The sequence below is a fragment of the Tamandua tetradactyla genome, chromosome 1 (genome assembly GCF_023851605.1).
Source record: "Tamandua tetradactyla isolate mTamTet1 chromosome 1, mTamTet1.pri, whole genome shotgun sequence".
NCBI lineage: Eukaryota > Metazoa > Chordata > Mammalia > Pilosa > Myrmecophagidae > Tamandua > Tamandua tetradactyla.
The window spans coordinates 52,192,550-52,212,150 of record NC_135327.1 but is presented as its reverse complement, the minus strand read 5'-3'; the positions used below and the strand labels follow the sequence as shown (position 1 = coordinate 52,212,150).

Here is a 19,601-nt window from a genome sequence, read left to right as displayed (position 1 = left end):
TGTCCCGGTCCTATAAGTTTAGCTGTTTTGTTACTGATACAGCTGTAAGGGCTTTTTCATTATTTGTTTGGAATTTACATGTCTTAAATTTTTAATTGCTTCAGAAGGCTGCAGCTTGGATATGGTAGGGGGCGGGGGGAGGTAGGAGGTGGTAGACAGACCAGAGGGTAGTGCTTCCAAAGCAGGTCCCCAAGCAAACTTGGTAATCAAAGCACGGTGCCTAATATGCATGTAAAATACAATGAATTATTGCACAACTGCAAGCCCTGATTCAGGTCTGTGGTATAGCCTAAAATCCTACATTTTTAAAAAGCTTCTGGGTGAGCCCAATGCTGCAACTCTAGTCTAGAACCTTGCTACTCAAAGCATGGTCCATCATCATTCAGTTTGTTTGGTTTAGTTTGAATTTTTTGCTTTAAAATAATTTGAAACTTGCAGGGCAGTTGCAAAAATAATACAAAAATCTACCCAAAGAACTCCAATATACCCCCTGCTCATGGCACAACTTTTGTTCTATCTCTTTGTCTGTCTGTCTACCTACCCACCTACCCACCTAATTTTCAAAACATTTGAGAGCAGGGTCCATACATCAGGTTTCTTGAACATTAATATTTCCATATGTATTTCCTAAGAAGAGGGGTAGTAAACTTATGTAACCACCTAAAGTACAGTTATAAATTCAAGAAACTTAACATTGATATAATCTATGTTCCAAAGTTTCAGTTACCCCAATGATCAGCCTTACCTGGAATTTTGTGGGAAATGCAGACTTTCGGTCCCCTCACAAACCTATTGAATAGGCGTCTGCATTTCAACAAAATCTCCAGTGATGTAGAGGCCCGTGAAAGTCCGAGAAATCCTGCTCTATAACATATTTTCACAAGACAATGGTTGAACATCCTTTTCTTGAAGAATGTAGCTACCTCTGGTCTGCAGAGTTCCTGAAATATAACCTCTCATAATGTAGCAAATTCAAACAATGCACTGCTCATGTCCCCTTACCCCTTCATCATGTGTGTGCACCCCACATCAGTGCACTTTCATTCCCATCCGCTAGCCTCAAGTTTCTCTGTTGGCCAATTTCCCATTGGCTGCTGGAAGCCGTCTTGTCTGCTAAGCAAGCTGAGCAGGAAGTGCCCGAGGATTTACATCACCTCTAGTAGCTCTTAACTAAGACTAATAGACGGTGGGAGCCGAATGCTCCCTTACCTCTCATCAGAAATGTCAACGTCAAGGTATGACCTACACAGGAGCAACTGAGCCAAAGTTGACCTCCGTGGAATTCTGCATGGTCTTTCATCCTTGCCGCCTCCTTCCCTCCCAATTTCTGCTCACTCTCCTAAAATGTTTCCGAGGAGCACTTGACAATATACCTCATCCTTATCTCAGGGTCTCCTTCTTAGAAACTTAAACTAAGACCCATGTTGTGTAAGCTTATTATAATATTGCGTGAAATTGGCATCCAACTGTTTCTGCATTTCCCCTGGTCATTACTTTAGTCTTTGAGGTTCTGATTTCACCTGGATCAACTCTTAAGTCTATCACAAAAGGCTGCAGGAGCCCAATGGATTCTAGAAATACTACACTTGGAAATTGAGATGCTCACTGTTCTAAGAATGTGATGAAAATAAATTATGCTTCACTTTGTGAAAGAGCTCAGTTGGACTGTGTGGCGAAGGTGGTGATGATACTGTCCTTCAGCTGGCTTCATAAATGATCCATGGACAGAGCTGCTGATCTGGAAGACCTGCAGTGGCCAATGCTGAGCCCTTGAAAGGCAGCTAGAGCAAACTGAGATGGGTCCTACGTGTAAAATCCACACCTGATTTGTAAGACCGACCACACACACAAAAAGTAAAATTCCCCATTAATAATTTTATATTGATTACATGATTAATAATGATATTTTTGAAATATATGGTTAAATAAAATACATTATTTGAAGTCATTTCACCTGTTTCTTTTTAATATGGCTACTAGAAAAATTTTAAATTGCATCTATGTCTCATATTATATTTCTATTGGACAGTGCTGGTCTCGTGCTAGGTAGAATGAAGAAATTAGCTTTCAGTCTCAAGGTCAGATCAAGTTAAATCACTCAACTCTTTACAGTGCCTCCACTATGCCTATTATAGGTTTGGATTTGGTCCCCAGTATAAATATAAAACTGCACATTGCCCTCAATTGAAAATACTTTTACCAACATCTGAAATTACAATGAAGCTGGAACGTCCAAGGCTTGAACCTGACTTCAAAAAAATATTTACTGGAAACATATTTTTAAAATATGTGGTCAGAATTCTTAGTTTGAAATCATCTATTTTGAGGAAAATTTATTTCCAAGCTGTTAAGTTTGTCTGATACTTTTCTGCATGTCCATCAAGTTTGGTGGGCAGTAATTTCACTTCCCTCTTGTGGCTATTCTGTACTGTCATTTCTAACTTCTCTTCTAAGAGGCTATTGAGTTCAAAGCCTCTATGCTTCTCACCTGGACTATTGCATTTGCAGCTTCCTAACTGATTTCCATCTCTGTGGGTTCTCAGCCTCATATACCCAGCATCATGGAATTGAGAAGGCCTTTAGGGGGAAGAGAGAAATAAGACAAAAAAAAGTATCAATGGCTGAGAGATTTCAAACAGAGTCAAGAGATTACCCTGGAGGTTATTCTTGTGCACTATATAGATATCCTTTTTTAGTTTATGGTATATTGGAGTGGCTGGAGGGAAGTCCCTGCAACTTTTGAGCTGTGTTCTAGTAGCCTCGGTTCTTGAAGACAGTTGTATAATGATATAGCTTTGACAATGTAACCGTATGATTGTGGAAACCTTGTGTCTGATGCTCCTTTTATCCAGAGTATGGACAGATGAGTAAAAAATAAGGTTAAAAAATAAATAAATAATAGGGTAGAATTGAAAATTGGGTGGATTGAAATACTAGTAGTCAATGACAGAGAAGGGCAAAGGATATAGGGTGTATGAGTTTTTTCTTTTTATTTCTTTTTCTGGCAGGAAGCAAATGTTCTAAAAATGATCAGAGTAACGAATACACAACTACATGATGATATTGTGAGCCATTGATTGTATACCATGCATGGACTGTAAACACGTGAAGATTTCTCAATAAAAATTAAAAAAAAAAAAAATGAGGTGTTCACCTTTTTTTGTAGAGTTGCTAATTTTCCATTTTCCTGCAAGCTAAGAGAGATTACTGGTGAATGGTATGAGGGAGCGTTCAGTTTAGGGGAGCAGTGCAAGATTTTCAGAATTGGGGGGGACAGTATAGGATGTTGTATGAAGTGACTGCTACTGGCTTTAGAGAATTTCTAGTACTGTAATTAATATTCAGTGACCCCTGTTACTGTTGCTTTTGCTTAGGTAGTAAAGTAGGATGCTCATATTTGGCCATGTTATAAAGGCATTTTCTATAACTCTTTATCTTTTTATAATACAATGAAAACAGTAGAAAATGCTCAGTTACTGAAAGGCAATATACCAGTCCCTAGCTTTTTTAAAAAAGCAGAAAAAACCTCTGTTTATTGGTAAAGACCATTTCCCTAGAAAAGAGTATTCACTCTGGAATTTGAATTTAATTATGTCATTTTTACAAAAAAAGAAATGCGCATAGGCATACAAATTGAACTGATATATCTTCCTGGAAGCTGAGCTAGAAACATGGGCCTAATGATAGGGCAGTGTTTAAGCTAATGCAAGCGTGATTTATATTTTTCAGGAATGGACAAATGAGGTTTTCAGTTTGGCAACAAACCTGCTGGCCCAAAACATGTCCAGGGATGCATTTCTGGAAAAAGCGTAAGTAGCTCTAATTTTATTGGAAAGGGTGTTGCTGCTTCTGAGTCAGTTTCCTTTCTCCTTAGTGAGTCTTATTCATACTGTACTGGCTTCTCACGTTGGTAAACATACATATCCCTTTGGGATTTGCTAGGACTGATACTTCCACTGTTCATATCAGAAGACTTCCAAGAAAGATTGCTCTTTACTCCAAGCTGCACATCTGTGTTACACTTGGGCTGATCTCCCCAGAATTTCCATGCCTTTGACACACTTCCAAATCCTGGCAGCTGTGGATTAAATTAAAATTAAAGATTAGTAATTTCAGAGAGTCCTTTACTTCTACATCTTCCTGTGCCATATCAATGATTAATCTGAGTTGGAGAATGAACAGTGCATGTTACTCACTTTGTGTAGTCTGAGACCTCTGGTAGATGACACAATTACTTCCCTGTTCATTTAAATCTATAGGTTTTTGTCCTGTTCTGGCCCTTGGAGACCATCAAAGCAGGTGCTAGTAAGCAAAGAAAGAGAAAAGACATAGAGGAAAAAGCAGGGGATGAAAAGGGGATGAGAGGAAAGCAAAGCATGGTTATGAAATCGCTCTGAAATTACAGCAGTCTCTCTGAAAATGATTTGACTAAGGAAAATAATGATTTATGTCAAATGAGCAGAAAAGAAGGCTGGTTGTGATCATTTGGGAAGCTGTGGCTGTTCAGTACGTTGAGAAGCCTTTAAATCAAAACCACAAGCAGGAACATGACTAGATGGTTCTCTATTTTATTTAATAGTCTTCTTTCTTCAAGCCTCTTCTTATGTAAGACATGCTCATTATCCGAAACTAACACTCTAGACCACATTTCCTTCTTGCTCTTCTTTGAATTCATTGTACTTTTAGTTGGTAACCCCCAGGTCTTCATTTAAACATTTTCGCATGTTAATCTTGTCTCTTTAATTAGTTTGTCACCTTAAAGACCCTTCCTATATGCTTCCCTCTCCCCACCCACCCCTCTTTCCATCCTTCCTCCCTATTTTTACCCTCTCTTTGAGCTTACCATCCTCCCGCTAGCAAACATTCGTAGAACATCTATTCTACTAGGCACTGTTACAGAAGGGGGCACAAAGACCAGTGAGATGTTTTACCTAGAACATAGTATGGTTCAGCTAGTCTAACATTTGGCTGACTGAGCACTATCTATTGCAAGTATCTGTTCCAAGTAGGTTGCTTCCTTATGAATAGCAGCTATGGGTATTCTAGAATGTGTCTCTGGATAAGCATATTGTAAGCATGCGTGTTCTATATAAGCCAAGGTATGGGATCGCTCAGTGGTAGTCCCACTTTACACCCTCATCAGCAGTGTTTGAGGGTTTGTCTCATCTCTCTACCCTGCACACATTAACTGTTGAAGAGATGCCATTGTTATATTCACACAATGAACTCCTTTAGAATACTAAGCAGGAATGAGCTACAACTATGAGCCAGAAGGTGGATGGATCTCAAAAAACACAATATTGAGTGAAAGAAGCCAGACACAAGAGAATATGATTTCCAGTTGTATAAAGAACAAAACCAGGCAAAATTCATCTGTGTTGTTCACAGTCAGGATAATAGTTCCCTTTGGGGTTAGATTCTAGAAGAGGGCAGAGAGGGGCTTCTGGGAAACCAGTAAAGTGGTTACGCCCTATTTCTAGATCTGGGTGCCACTGCCAAGGAATAGGCAGTTTGTGAAAATTCAGCCAGCTCCATAGGTCAGGTCTTTTTCTATGTGTTCTATTCTCCAATGAAAAGTTTTTTCCTACAACTTAAACCCTTGTTTTTCTGCTTCTCCGACAGCTATACGAAACTTAAGCTGCAAGTCACTCCAGAAGGTCGCATTCCTCTCAAAAAGTAAGCTGTGTGAGCATTTCCCACTAGCCATTGTCTTTTCCACAAAAATTTGAAACCGTGCCATGGTTCTGTTTTGCTGCTTCACTGGCTTAAGTAGAAGCAAGGAAGTGCTTGGTAACCCCTTTCTCCCTGGTGCTCCTTGTCCTGCCTCAGTGCATCTGTTTTTCTAATAGAGAGTTCCCTGGGGCTCCCAATTCTGTGGGATCATCTTCACAGCAGGAAGCAGGTGGGGAGGTGGAGGTGGGGCTCGGGGGGCTGCCACCAAAGCAGAAAGACTGCCTGAGATTCCGATCTATCTATTCTAAGAGTGGAACAGGGTGGCCTTAACCTCCATCTATCAGCCTCATCTTAACTGCAGTGTAGCATTAAAGCAGAGGCCACACACTCAAATGGCAATAGGAGCCAGGCAGGGAACCAGGGCAGGAGCAGGGAACAAAACCAAAGAGAGCAAAACCCAGTCTAAAGGAGACAACGGTGACTCACCTCTACCCTTGTTCCCTGTGGAAATGGGTTTCGAGTTTCTAATATTTCAATAGAACCAATAAATCTAAATTGTCATATTTGATTCTCCAAAACTTAATTTCCATTTTAAAAACCAAATCACTGACCAATGACAGCACTTCTCTGCACCATATTAGCTAAAAGTTTTTGACTTAGTAGCTACAGGGGGCTTCTGTTAAGAAAAGTGTTAAATTGTGGATTGCACAATTAGACCTTTGGAGCAAAGGGTGGCTTCGAGAAGACAGAGTCGGCAAGGATGTTCATTTTAGTGCTTAATAATTAGACATTATTTAATGTAATACTTTCAAATCAAGTCACCATCATTGTCTCACAGTATTGATTTTATATGAGACACTTAAATTTTTAAAAGCACACACATAGATCTCAGAACACATAGATGCATGGAGGATGGGTATCTTTTAATTCTTTAAGATGAATAAAAAATAGGTTTTGATTCAATACAATATTTTCAGTTGGGAGCAGCTATATGAATTGTGATCCATATAAATGGTAAACATGTCTCATCTGTTCTGTTTTCACTTCCCAGCATATACCGCTTATTTTCAGCAGACCGGAAGCGGGTTGAAACTGCTTTAGAGGCGTGTAGTCTTCCATCTTCAAGGGTGAGCATGTTGCCTTCCTAAAACAGCACCGCAAAATAGCTCTGAATAATCCACACTGAAATATGCATTGCTCCAAGATTACCTGGACATGTTTTTAATTAAGAAGACCATAGGTCTTTTTGCTACTATTTGCAAATTATGGGACCATTGTTTTATATTCTTTCACTCCCAGAACCCAAATATTTCAATCTAGAATGACCTTTACTCTTTGCGCATATAAAACCAGAAGCCATATAATCCAGGTACATAAAAAAGCATTAGGTAAAAAAGATTGACATTATCAAGACAATTTGCAATATGAATTTAAAATTATCATTAACAATAAACTCTTTCCTCATGTTCCTTGAGATATTAGCTAATAGTACTATGAAGCCAGAATGATGAGGAGTATATTTGAAATATTTCATCTTATTTTATCCTTTTTAAGTTTCTCTTTTTAATATTTATACGTTACAAGAGCAGTTAGTATGGTAGTATATCTTTATATAAGTAAATATATTCACATGTTCTTTGGGTGCATGATCAAACAGCTTGGAGGAGACCACTTACTTCACTCATATGATTGCAAAGTAGGTTAGAGAACAAACCTACTTTTAATGTGCATTTATATGCATGACACATAGAAGATGCTCAATGTATGTTTACCACCTAAAATAATTTGCCTTCATTTTGATGCATTTCAACATACCTGGCACCAAACTCATCTGTCACCATTGTTTCTGGAAGAATAGAGTCAATTGTATATAATCTTTTTCTTATGCTATGTACAGAACTCCCCTTTCTAAGTACAAATTATTTTTACCCTAGTATCTAAGCAACAAATAAGCACTTATCTAAGGATAAAACTGATTTAATACAGGGAACTTGGGAGCCTCTTGAAGCACACTGGCAATGAATGAAGTCTTAACCATATGAATGAACCATGAAGGAAACATTAAATTCATCATCCAATTATTGCTGTGAATACTTTGCAGAACAGTGAAGTTTGTGAACGACTTGAGTCAGTAACAGAAAACTAGTGCCTTTCCACCATCAATTTGCTGCTCTAGGTAGAAAAAGCTGATGTTGCAGAAACTCAGCAGAGCTATGAAAGTGCTTCCCAAGACATTTCCATCTCCACTTTAATGAGAAAAGTAAAATGCTTGAACTTGCTTTTTATTGCTTTTTCTGTTAACTGCTTTGGAAATAGGAAAGGATGTAACAGTTAACGGTCCTGTCATTGACTCAACAAATATGTCTTGCACTCCTACCATGTGTCTGCAAGCACTGAGAATATGGCGGTGAACAAAAAAAAGTCCCGGCTTCAAAACACATAATGCCTTCTTAGGGAGCTAGTCAATAAACACGTGACCTAACTCATGTGTAAATTGGAGGAAGTGCTATGAAAAAGAGGAATGGCTTCCTGCTATTGAAGATAAAGGAGGTTCATTCCAGAAAAAGAAAAGAGCCTGTGCAAAGCCTCAAGGCTGGAGAGAACTTACCAGGTATAAGGACCTGAAAGAATACCACTGCTTTCAAGAGTAAAGAGAAAACAGGGAAGATGGATTTTGAAAGACCTGCCAAGGTTTTTTCCCTTGCAGTTGCTCATGATTTTACCCATACTGGATAACATCTTGCAAAATAAAATGATCAAAATTTTAAACTCATTGTAAACCTAGCTAAGGGAAAGAAGGAATAGAAAATGAAGCTGAATCAAAAACCAAATTCATAAACCAATTCTCTGTAAATTGCAATTTTCTAAAACAATTGGATTCTAGCAATTCAGCCAATAAGCACAGAGTCTTTACAATCCACTATTTCTATTCTAGGTTCAAATTTTCAGGTCGATAACAGCAGGAGACAAGTTAAAAGAAAAATGAGATTCAAATAGCAGGAACCAAGCTGAATATATATATACTTTGGTAAATTAAATATAATGATAATTTTCTGAAAACAAACTGGGGATTTTTGAAAAACATAACCAACCTCTATCATAAAGTTTTGGGGAATCATTTTTCACAGCCAAGTATAATTTATTTGAGGACTTGTAGAATTGGAATGTTCTTAAGAGATCTGAAAAGCAAAGAGAATTTTGGAGCTAGCAAATAAATGTTTCTTTCAATTGACTATGGCATATAAGGAATATAATTTAAATTCTCATGGTAATTTCATTTCTACAGTACAGGGGCTCTAAAAAAATCCACTAATTAGCAAAAAAAAAATCGCTATATTAACGAGGTGTTTTAAACACTCTCCAGAAGGAACGTGTCACATAAATTATAGATAGGACCGCCCATCTGTGAGTCTCGTTTCAGAGCCATCAGCCTTTCAGACTAGATTTAATTGTGTTCTGTAAATAGACACATTACCAGAAACACAGTGGATATCCTGTTGAGATTTTTTTAAACGTTATCTTTGTGCACATTGTTAAGGATAATTAATGCACTTGAACTTGCATCCCGGCCAACATGATCTAGCCGAATAACACATTCCTTTGGAGGGCACCCCTTTAGAGATTCCCAGTTGTTTGCCTGAAGTCAACTTAATTGCTGAAAAATAGTACTCTATCTAAAAAGAGAGGCAAAGCAATTACTGCCCTTCTATTAATAAACCAAACATATTTTCCAGGGAGACCTTTGAAAAACCTTTCCATATTCAGAAAATTGCCACTTTACCCGCAGACTTTCTGAGAAATGAAAATAGTTTATTCGCACCAAAATCTCTTTGATTTAAGGCCTATTAACTGGGAAAGAACTAAGTGACATTTGGAATTGAATTCTAGTCTTGGCATAGTATTGGCATACGGATTTGCATTTTAATAGAGAAGTTAAGGAATAAATCCATGTGTCTATTTTGAGAATAAGATTTGCCTTTGTTGATGGGTATACCTATAATACAAAGGAAAGAGTAATTACTTTGGATTTAAAGAATACTATAAATAGTATTTTAAAATACTATAAAGATTACTAAAATAAAATGATAAAAGAATTTCTTCACTTGGGACAATTGAGGTCTGTTGCCTTCTCCTTTGCCTTATATCTGAACATAAATCAGAAACATAAGCATTTTTGTAGTTGTGATTCTTAAAATCACTAATATTCAAGTTCCATTTTAATACCACATTAAGTATTCATTTCATTATGAGTGCTTTACTTTATAATTGTTTTATGTAATCTATAGTGAATTCAATTTTTATTTATAGCTTATTTTATAATTTACGTAAAAAATATTGAGAAAAGATTGGCTTCCTAAATTTACTGGGAAATAATCCATCGATTAGCCAAGCAAAAACCTATATGTGAACTTTATCCAGTATTCTCCTTCAATGAATTAATATATTTTTAAAATAACATTTTAGAACTTTTTTTAATACAAAAATGTATAAAGAAAATAAAAACTGCTATCCAAAAGCTGATATGAATATTTAGTTTTCTGAGTTCTGAAATCAAATGACCTGGATTCAAAAAGTAGCTCCACCGTTTTTTGCTTCACTTGCTAGCTCCACTTGCTAGCTGAGCCCCTTAGACAAGTTTCATAGACTCCCAGCATGTTAGCTAGTGTGCCTCTCTGTAAAAGGGAGATACTAACAGTGCTGATCTCTTAGAGGTGTTGTGGGATTAAATGAAAACATTCAAGCAAAGCTCATAAAACTATATACCTGGCATACAGTAAGTGCTCGATAAATATTGATGCTTAATCTTCTGATTTTTTGTATGTATAAATGTTTTATTTTCTTTTTCTTATTATTTTTAATTTGGCGTCATGTCGTATGTAGGTTTAGGGACCTTTTATTTAACTTACTTTTGAAATTTTCAAGCTCATGAACTAATAGAATAGTCGACTAAAACCACTTGTCCACAACAAGTGTCAACATCGTCAACTCATGGCCAATATTATCTCATCCATATCCCTAACTCACTACCATCCCCCATGATAATTTTTGTGTAGCAAATTCACTATCATTTCATCCATCAAGGTGACTGTAGTGTCTCTAAAAGATAGGACTCTTCATTTAAAAACATAAATACAATTTTTTATCGCAGTCAAAATAATTAACAGCATACTTAGAAATATTCAGTCAGCGTTCAAATTTCCCTAAATATTTCATGAATATTTTTTTAAGTTTGCTCGAATCAAGACTTGGTTTTTTTAAACTTAATATTTTAATCAACTCAATCTAGAATTGACAGGGACAATCTCGACTTTGCCCTACATTCATCTACTGTTCCCTTACTCTCTCTCGGCCCATTCCCAGACATGCCATCTCCTCGTTGTTGTGTTGTGTGATTTTTCCTTCTGCAGTCTCTTGTCCTGCTTACTGGATGTTAGGACGTCACTTCATCACAGTGTTTTCCAAATTGCAAGTTGTGATCAGTTAGGCCTTCGCAAATTCAATTTTGTATTACAGTCAGGTTTTTTAAAAAAATTAATAGAAAAGACATTTTCAGAGTCCATGCCACATAGGACAAACAGTGTTTGATAAAACTGTATTTCATTTGTGAGTGTGAGTGTGCGTGCATGTGTGCTTGCGTGTGTTTGTTCTAGATCATGATGTAGATCTAGATGTGCTTATGTTTAAGAAAGTTTGGAAGGCATCAGTCATATTGGGTAAGAAAAAAATGGGACAGACAAATCAGCTGTGTTGAAATGTTTTCCTTTTTCTATGTGATGTCATTCACCTGGCCATGCAAATTCAGATCGTCTCCTAAATCTGTCCTCTTTAATTGAAGGTCCTAATTCACAGATGGTAAATAAACAATGGTTGGATTTTGAATATAACCTGTGTCCTATTATTTGTCTGAAATCTTATATAAATGACTTGAATCAAATTTGGTGTTCCATGGGAGACATAGAATGCATGTCTTCACAGTGTCAGCTTCCACCTTCCTCATAAACTGCATTCATTCATTCAATCCATATTTTCTGAACACCTGCTATATCTCACACACTAGAGACAGCAGTTAACATGCAGCACACAAGCCCTAGATAATGTGGGTCTGCAGGTTGGCAAGAAATCCAGAGAATTATACAGTTGTGTGCACAGATAAAGTGAGTGCTGAAATGTGAAACAATGAGGAGGGGTGGAATCATGGAGTAACACAAAACCCAGTCTAGGGGGAAGGAAAGGCTTCCTAGAGGATGAACAGGAAAAACAAAAAAGAAGCCAGTAAGAGAAGAAAGACAATTATTGATATCCTTAGAAAAAATCTATTTGTTTGTGCTCTGGGTGAGCTGGAGAGAAGAAGCTCTATTTAATAAGGAAAAAAGAACATATTTAGGGTTCACGAAATTCAGGAAAGTCTGAGGGATGCGCTTGAGTTGGCTGGCAGAGCCATTGAGTAGTTACTTGTGATTGACTTTTAAATCCATTTCCCTGTGTCTCTCAGCCACAAAGTAGGTGAGAAAGGATTATTCTCTTCGTCTCTAAAACCAAATAAAAAGAGATGTGGATGGTGACCTTAGAGAGATGCACATCCTATAGCCAGAAGGAATTTCTTTCTTTTTGGAAACCAAGTGGAATGCTGGAAACCTATTTACAGGTTGTACTTGTCCCCATTTTATGCAGTAAAGCACCTCAAAAACAATTTCCCATCATTCTTCAATTTGGCCTCTTGTGCTCCTCATTTCAAAGTTGGTGCCCACGTAGCTAAGACTAATGATGTATCATTCTGTGTTGTTTGGTTGTTTCAAAATTCTGTTTTGCAAAATAGAATTGCCGAATATATTTTCCTGCTCTCTATAATTGGATCTGGTAGAGGAAATGTTACTTCATTCATTCATGTCAGGAACTCCTGATATATGCCAAATGGTGAGCTAAGTTTCTTATCTTCAAGCAAGCAGTGTGCAACTTCAGACAATAATTTTTAGAGGTTTCTATAAAAGTACATTTCAAAAGTTATGAATGCAGTAAAAGGAAGTGTGTTTTCTTCAGTTTAAGGGCTTGAAAATAAAAATAAGTATGTAAACACATACCTGAAACAGGAAAGTGGCATGAAAAATGTTCTTCCTGTTAATAAAAGCTTGAATACATGTTTCCGGTTTCCATGGCAGCCCAAGCAAACAGAAAAATAAGTCGTAGATGTGGCTTTTTATATCAGTGTCTTATTTCCCAAACAATAGGACCAGGAGTAATCAGTGAGACATAATGACTGGAGCTGTCCTATTTATGAAGACTGTTTTCCAGTTTATGAGATCATTTAAACAAGAAAGAACACCCTTTAAAGAAGATGAAAAATGTGTTCATTTTGACAATTGTTGCCCCTAGGTTCTTTGCTTAAAAATATATATTGTCTTCAAAAAGCTGCCAAATGGACCTCTCATAGGACTAACTTATCTTAGTAAATCTTTAGGAAATTGCTTTAACATCCTTTAGCGGACGAAACCTCTTAAACTTAAGATAAAATGGAAAAACAACAGGAAGTAAAGCTTTTGAAACCCCAAAGCCAATGTCCAAATGAGCTCTGTGGTCCGCTTCATAAGGGTGTCCTGAATATTTGATCTTACTTCCTAGAAAAGAAAGAGAGACAGAGAGAGAGAGAGAGAGAGAGAGAGAAAGCGAAGGAGTGGAAAAAAGGAAAGGGGAGAAAGAGGGAGAGAGGCAGAAAGGAGAAAGTGGCAGAGAAAGGAAGGGGACAAAGAAGGAGGGAGAGAGGAAGAAAGGAAGAAAGAGAGGCAGAGAGAAAAGAAAACCGAGAGGAACACAGGAAGCAAGATCCTTTCTGACCTCTTTTTTTATTTCGCAGAACGATTCAATACCTCAAGAGGATTTCACTCCAGAAGTGTACAGAGTTTTCCTGAATAACCTTTGCCCTCGCCCTGAAATTGACAACATATTTTCTGAATTGTAAGAGGACACATTTTAACCCACTTCTTTGCAGCCAGGGCAGAGTTTTGAGCAGTCAGAAAGGGAGATGTGAGGACGTCTTTGCCCACCAGGTATGGCAGCAGTGGGCCTGGGCAATTTGTCCAGGATGATCATGCATTCTTGTCCCTGAGGTAAAACCACTGCTTTTAAAGTGTGGACGTTTGCTGTGATTTATTGCTGGGTGTAGTTGTTTTAGTATCCTCAGGTGGTTTGAAGATTATGATGAAGCAGACAGATGTTTTGACTTAATGGCAGACATTTTACTCTCTGAACCACATTGGTAAAATGAGATTCTTGAACAACTAAGAATGCACCCAGTTTATAAAGGATTTGCTTTTATGTTAGAAATTATACATTTCCAAAGGCATTATAAAAAAAGAGCGGCAGAAGCAAAAGAACAAATAAACAAACCAAAGCAAATATGGGAAGTAGGAATTAACTTTCTTGATATACTGACCTCAACAAAATGGCAGAAAACCAATCCAAAATTGATAAGCAGAATAAAGGTTTCTTCCCATTGAAGATAAGGAAACTTTGCAGCTAAGAATGGCATTGATCTATTTTACTTTGTGCTGTTCTTTGCCATCACATATTTATTGAACATCTACCATATTTATATAATTGAACTTGTCTTTGGGTTGTCAACAGTCTTGAAATGGGAAATTTGAAACATCCTATGTTGGGGAGTTATAAACTCTTATTGAAGCATAACTTCAATGAAAAGAAAATATGGCCAAACAGGTTGTTTACTATTCTTTTAGTAATGAGAAATAAATACATCTTTAAATTAAAATTTATGAATGAGATTTAGTGGACAATATTCTAATTTCTCCATTGCTGATTGTTTTTAGTGGTGCCAAAAGCAAACCATACCTTACCGTTGATCAGATGATGGATTTTATCAACCTTAAACAGCGAGATCCCCGGCTAAATGAAATACTTTATCCACCTTTAAAACAAGAGCAAGTCCAAGTACTGATTGAGAAGTATGAACCAAACAGTAGCCTCGCCAAAAAAGGTCAGTGTTCTTTGCCGCACACCTTGGGGAAGCTCTAATTTTCCATTGTGACTGGGTCACAACTTGGTTTTTAATGGCATCAAGAATTATTTTAGGTCAATTTCCCCCATTTATGTGCTTGCTTGCTTTTCTGTTTTAAATCACTGATGATTCATTATGCAGTAGATTATTTTAACTTTGGTATGTATTTTTTTATATGCACCTAACATTGCTTTTTAAAAACTGCTAAATCAGTTTGTTTAAAATTTACTCAGTAACTGATCGCATCTTTCTCACACAAAAAAATCAGTATTAAATATCTTAAATGTTACCCTTTGGGATCTGTTACTAGAAGTTCTATAAAGTGGCCCATAGATTTTTCTGACTCTCTAAATCTAAAGAGAATCTTCTGTTATTATATTCTTATTTTATTTCTACACTAACTGATGAATTTTCCTACCTAGAGGAATGTCTAAAATTTGTTCTTCTGTGTAAAAAAATTTAGTTTTTGTAAGCAAAATCATTAGCAAAAAAAAAAAAAATCAATATCAGAAAGACAGCTGTAAGTTGCCTGGAAGTTATTCAGAAATATATGTTTGATTCTGGAGAAATGAATTGCCAAAATAAGATCATGAATATTTAATGTCCTGAAGTTTTCAATTCCTCCGTGGGGTAAATTGTCCCTGCACAGGATCTTCAACTGTTCTTCTGTTTCCTAAGACCAGGTCTCCCCTGGGTGGAAATATCTTCACAAGAAAACTGGTGGGTTATCAATGATTTTATCATGAAATTTCCTAGTTATTCCATAGAGAGGAAAATAAAGCACAGTGAACCAACTATTAAGAAGAATTAAGTTGCATGTTACTAGGCAATTTATAAGGTAACAGTAATCGTTAGCTCTAGCAAGCTTCTAGTCTTTAATAAAAATGGTTATCGTCAAAGCAGATTGCAAGATCTTTTAACATATTCTGTTGATTCTGCAACTGTTCCTCTAAATGAAAAAGAAATGTATTACATATAAAAGTGAAATCTTCCAATTAACTGCATACTGTAATTATTTTGGGGGGTCTGTAGGTGAAATTTTTTCGTATTTATTTATTTTCATGCTCAGGCACTATGTCTTTGTTGTCTCCCTCCTTGACATTGCCTTAGAGTCTGGTCAGTCAAAAGAGAAGCTGGCCAAACAGTGTCTTCACACCGCTAGGTCTACCTGTCTGACCCTATTTAGCGATGATGCCCTTTCTTCTCTAAGGCCTCCTGAGATGCCCCACTTTTCTTAAGACATTTTAGGAAAGGGTCTTTACCTCAGTTTAGGACCATTTACCTTCTCCACTGTGGTGTTCTAGAACTGTATATGCCCCAGAAAAGTATGTTCTTAAAGTTGTTCCATTCTTGTGAGCGTGGACCCATTGTAAATAGGATCTTTTGATGAACTCGCTTCATTTAAGGTCCCACCTCATTCAGAATGGGTTTTAATCCTCTTACCTGGAGTCCTTTATTATTGAGATGAATGGAGAAAGAGAGAGAAAGCCCCAGAAGCAGGCAGCTGAAATCAGTGAAAGTCAGAACTGAAGGGTGAGACCAGCAGAGGCCACCGTGTACCTTGCCATGTGACAGAGGAATCCAGGATTGCCAGCAGCCAGTCTTCAGGAAGAAGCCATCATCTTGATGCATTGATTTGCACATTTTTATGGCCTCAGAATTGCAAGCTTGTAAGCGAATAAATTCCCACCGTTAAAAGCCAACCTATTTCATGGTATTTGCTTTAAGCAGCCTAAGAAACTAAAACATCCCCCAAACAGAACTCTTCTCTGCTTATGCTAATAATGATTTCTACTTATCATTAAGCAGGGATAGCTTTGCAATTCCCTTCTGAAACCAGCACTTCTCTAAAATAAAAGCTAATGCAGTGTTATAACAAATCCAGTGAGACTTCTACAAGCAGCCCATGACCCTTAGGTAAACAAAAGGCATTTGTGAAACCAGTGAGGCACATCAGAGCAAAATCATTGCCCTTTTCTCCGTCTTTCACATACCTCTGCAGATGGCCCAGCTTCAGCTGCTATCTGATGGCTTGGACAGACTAGAGGAGACAAAAGGGGAAAATGGAATAGGTTATTATAAAACCACGTATTCTTAGAAAGAACTAATTTTGATTCCATTGAAATGTAAGATGATGTCTCTTAGCATTTGCAAGATTGTTTAGTGCTATTTTTCAGGTATTGTAGCTATGAACTCACAATCACAAGCACTCAATATCCAGGTATCATTTAAAAGGCAACTTTATTTTTATATGAGTCAATATGATATCAATTAAGAAACTCCATGTCTGCCTATTAAGCAAGATAGAGTGGCAATGCAGGTAGCGGTCACATGCATAGTTTGGAGCCTGTCTGCCTGGTTTCAAAGCTTGAGACACGTAACCACTAACTACGTGTATGATCTCTGCACTTGGCTTCACTGTGTCTTCATTATTTCACCTCCAGAATTGAACAGAAAGGAATTCCTTACTGCTTTGTGTATTTGCATTTGATAGTACCTACAAAGTACTGAGAAGAGCATCTACACATTTAATATGCTAAATAAATGTCAACTCTTCCCTCACTGTATTGAAGTGTGGTGTGTTGGCTTTAAGTTTTCAGGTATTTCCATCCATCTTTTCCATGAGCTCACAGGATTGCTGAGCCTTTTACTAACTTCCTTTACCCCAACACCTAGAAGATGGGCCTGTTTATCATGAAATACTTGATATGGACTTGGAGGTGTGATCTAATAATGGACAAGAATTATTTGTGCCCCCAAGTAACATCCTAAGAATGGCCCCTGCTGGTCTCTGCATTGAGGGATTTAGACTTGGACCACCTCTGTCAAAACATTCCTCTAGTGCACAGCACGTAGTGGGGCTTTGGGATCCAATAACTAGGATGTTGCTGGAGGGCTGGCCACCTGCAACATTGGAGATGTACCCTGAGTCACTTAGACAATTCCAGTCTGATTCAGCAGATCTGGCTGGCTAGATTTATAGCCCTGTCTCTTCCAAACTCCACATGGGAGAAATGCAACTTTTCAATCAAGAGGAAGAAAATAGCCAAATTTCAAAACATGTTGGTAGAATCACTTCAACTGTAAAGCATATACCCAAAAAGAAGCTCATGATACTTGCCTTATTTGAATGACAAAGTAAGATTAGTTATACTAAATGCTTAGTTCAGCATGTAATAGGTGCTCAATAAATAATATAAATTATTATTTAAAGCAGCCAAATATTTAAAACAGACAAGAAACAAACAGTCTCTGGTGGTCTAACCCTGCAAACATAAACTAAATACTAAACACTGTTTTTATTTATCCATGCCTTTTGTAGTCACTAAACCTTTAGTGAAAGACAAGAGACTATGGACTGTGACAGATACAGAGATAAGACCCATGCCATCTAGAAGCTTACATTCTTTAAAAATAAGATAAATGTAAATCACTCAATGCCACTATGTTTGAAGTTCCATAGACAGTGCTTCTCAAACTTTAATGTGTACCCAGACCTCATTGGAAATCTCGTTAAAATGTGAATTCTGATACAGTAGGTCCAGAAAGAGACCCAAGATTCTGCATCTCAACAAGCTCCTAAGTGATACTTCTGCTCCTGGTTCATGGACCATACTTTGAGTAGCAAAACTGTAGAAGTTAAGGTATGGAGAAAGTACAGTGAGAGTGAAGGAGAGCTTTCTTCCTGCAGGAATTTCATGGAAGGAGTAACATTTGCACTGAATAGGATTTCAATAGGGATGAATTAGAGATTTTTCTAGGAAAAGGGGATATCATCCTTTTATTCATTCACTCACTCATTCAGCAGACATTTCTTGAGCACTCTTATGTATTTGGCACAAAGATTTTGTGAAAAGCTCAAAAGCTGAGTCAAAAGAGACCTGTGGAGAGGCAGCTACAATTGGATGGAGGCCCGAGATGAACATTTCTCTAAATTTTGGAGAGCTCCCTATTAGCTGCTTAGAGTAAACCTTACTTTTCAGTTGCAGCATTGATTTCTTAACCCAACAATTCCAGGAAGAAAATTATGTTGAAATTGAAATACTTTGCACTAAGTCATTTTGTTTCCTGCTTTTGCCTTATGTAAAGAAAGAAAATTAGTTTTATTGTGTTAACTATTATTTCATAGCCAGTGATGATTTTGAATTCTTTAAGACATTGCTGGTCTAGGCTCAATTTTTTAGTAACTAACAATTTGCAATATTTTTTCCAGAACTGAAAATTAATTTTAAGTACAATTTTGCAGTTCATAACACTTTATCTTTAGCTTTATGGTTTTTTTTGGAACTCATTTTTTTTTTGTTTCTTCCTTTGTTATAAGGTAACTGTAAGTAACCTCTGTTTATCAACCCATTTTCTGAACTGTTGAGTGTAGATTGTGTACATCATGCTCCTTGAACATTTATTACAGTCAGGGTATATTTCCTAAGAACAAGGATATTCCTTTATCAAGTTCACAATATTTAAGATTGATATAAAGCTCCAACTTTTTATTCCAACTTTTTAAAAGGCCCTAGAATACAACTTTGAGCCTTTTCTCCTCCCTTTACATATCCCATCCAAGATCATGCATTGCATTTAATTGTCATTGTCTCTTTAGTTGCTCTTGCTGTTTTGTTTTGATTTTTTAATTATAGAAACATATATAGGACATAAACTTTCCCATTTCAGCCAACCCCAAACACACCATTCAGTGGGATTAACTACATCCACAATATTGCATTACCCACACCACCTTCCATTACTGAAACTTTCCCATATTCCCAAACAGAAACCCTACATCCATTATGCGTTAACTTCCTACCCGCTTCCCTGTGGTTCCTAGAAGCCTGTATTCTAAATTGTTTCTATGCACTTGAATATTCTCTTATATTTTCTTTGTAGTTACCATAGGACTTAAATTTGACACCATAAATCT

At 37.0% G+C, this 19,601-nt stretch overlaps 1 protein-coding gene across 3 annotated transcripts in view; it reads left to right on the top strand.

Moving 5' to 3' along the window:
• The window catches only part of PLCB1 (phospholipase C beta 1), a 706,046-nt gene that overhangs the window by 470,316 nt on the left and 216,129 nt on the right, over window positions 1-19,601 (top strand). For all 3 annotated transcript variants that reach the window (XM_077115679.1, XM_077115662.1, XM_077115670.1), the window contains exons 5-9: window positions 3,730-3,809; window positions 5,623-5,676; window positions 6,725-6,800; window positions 13,523-13,623; window positions 14,496-14,662. In XM_077115679.1, the coding sequence (XP_076971794.1) occupies window positions 3,730-3,809; window positions 5,623-5,676; window positions 6,725-6,800; window positions 13,523-13,623; window positions 14,496-14,662 (478 nt within the window). The remainder of the gene's footprint in view (window positions 1-3,729; window positions 3,810-5,622; window positions 5,677-6,724; window positions 6,801-13,522; window positions 13,624-14,495; window positions 14,663-19,601) is intronic.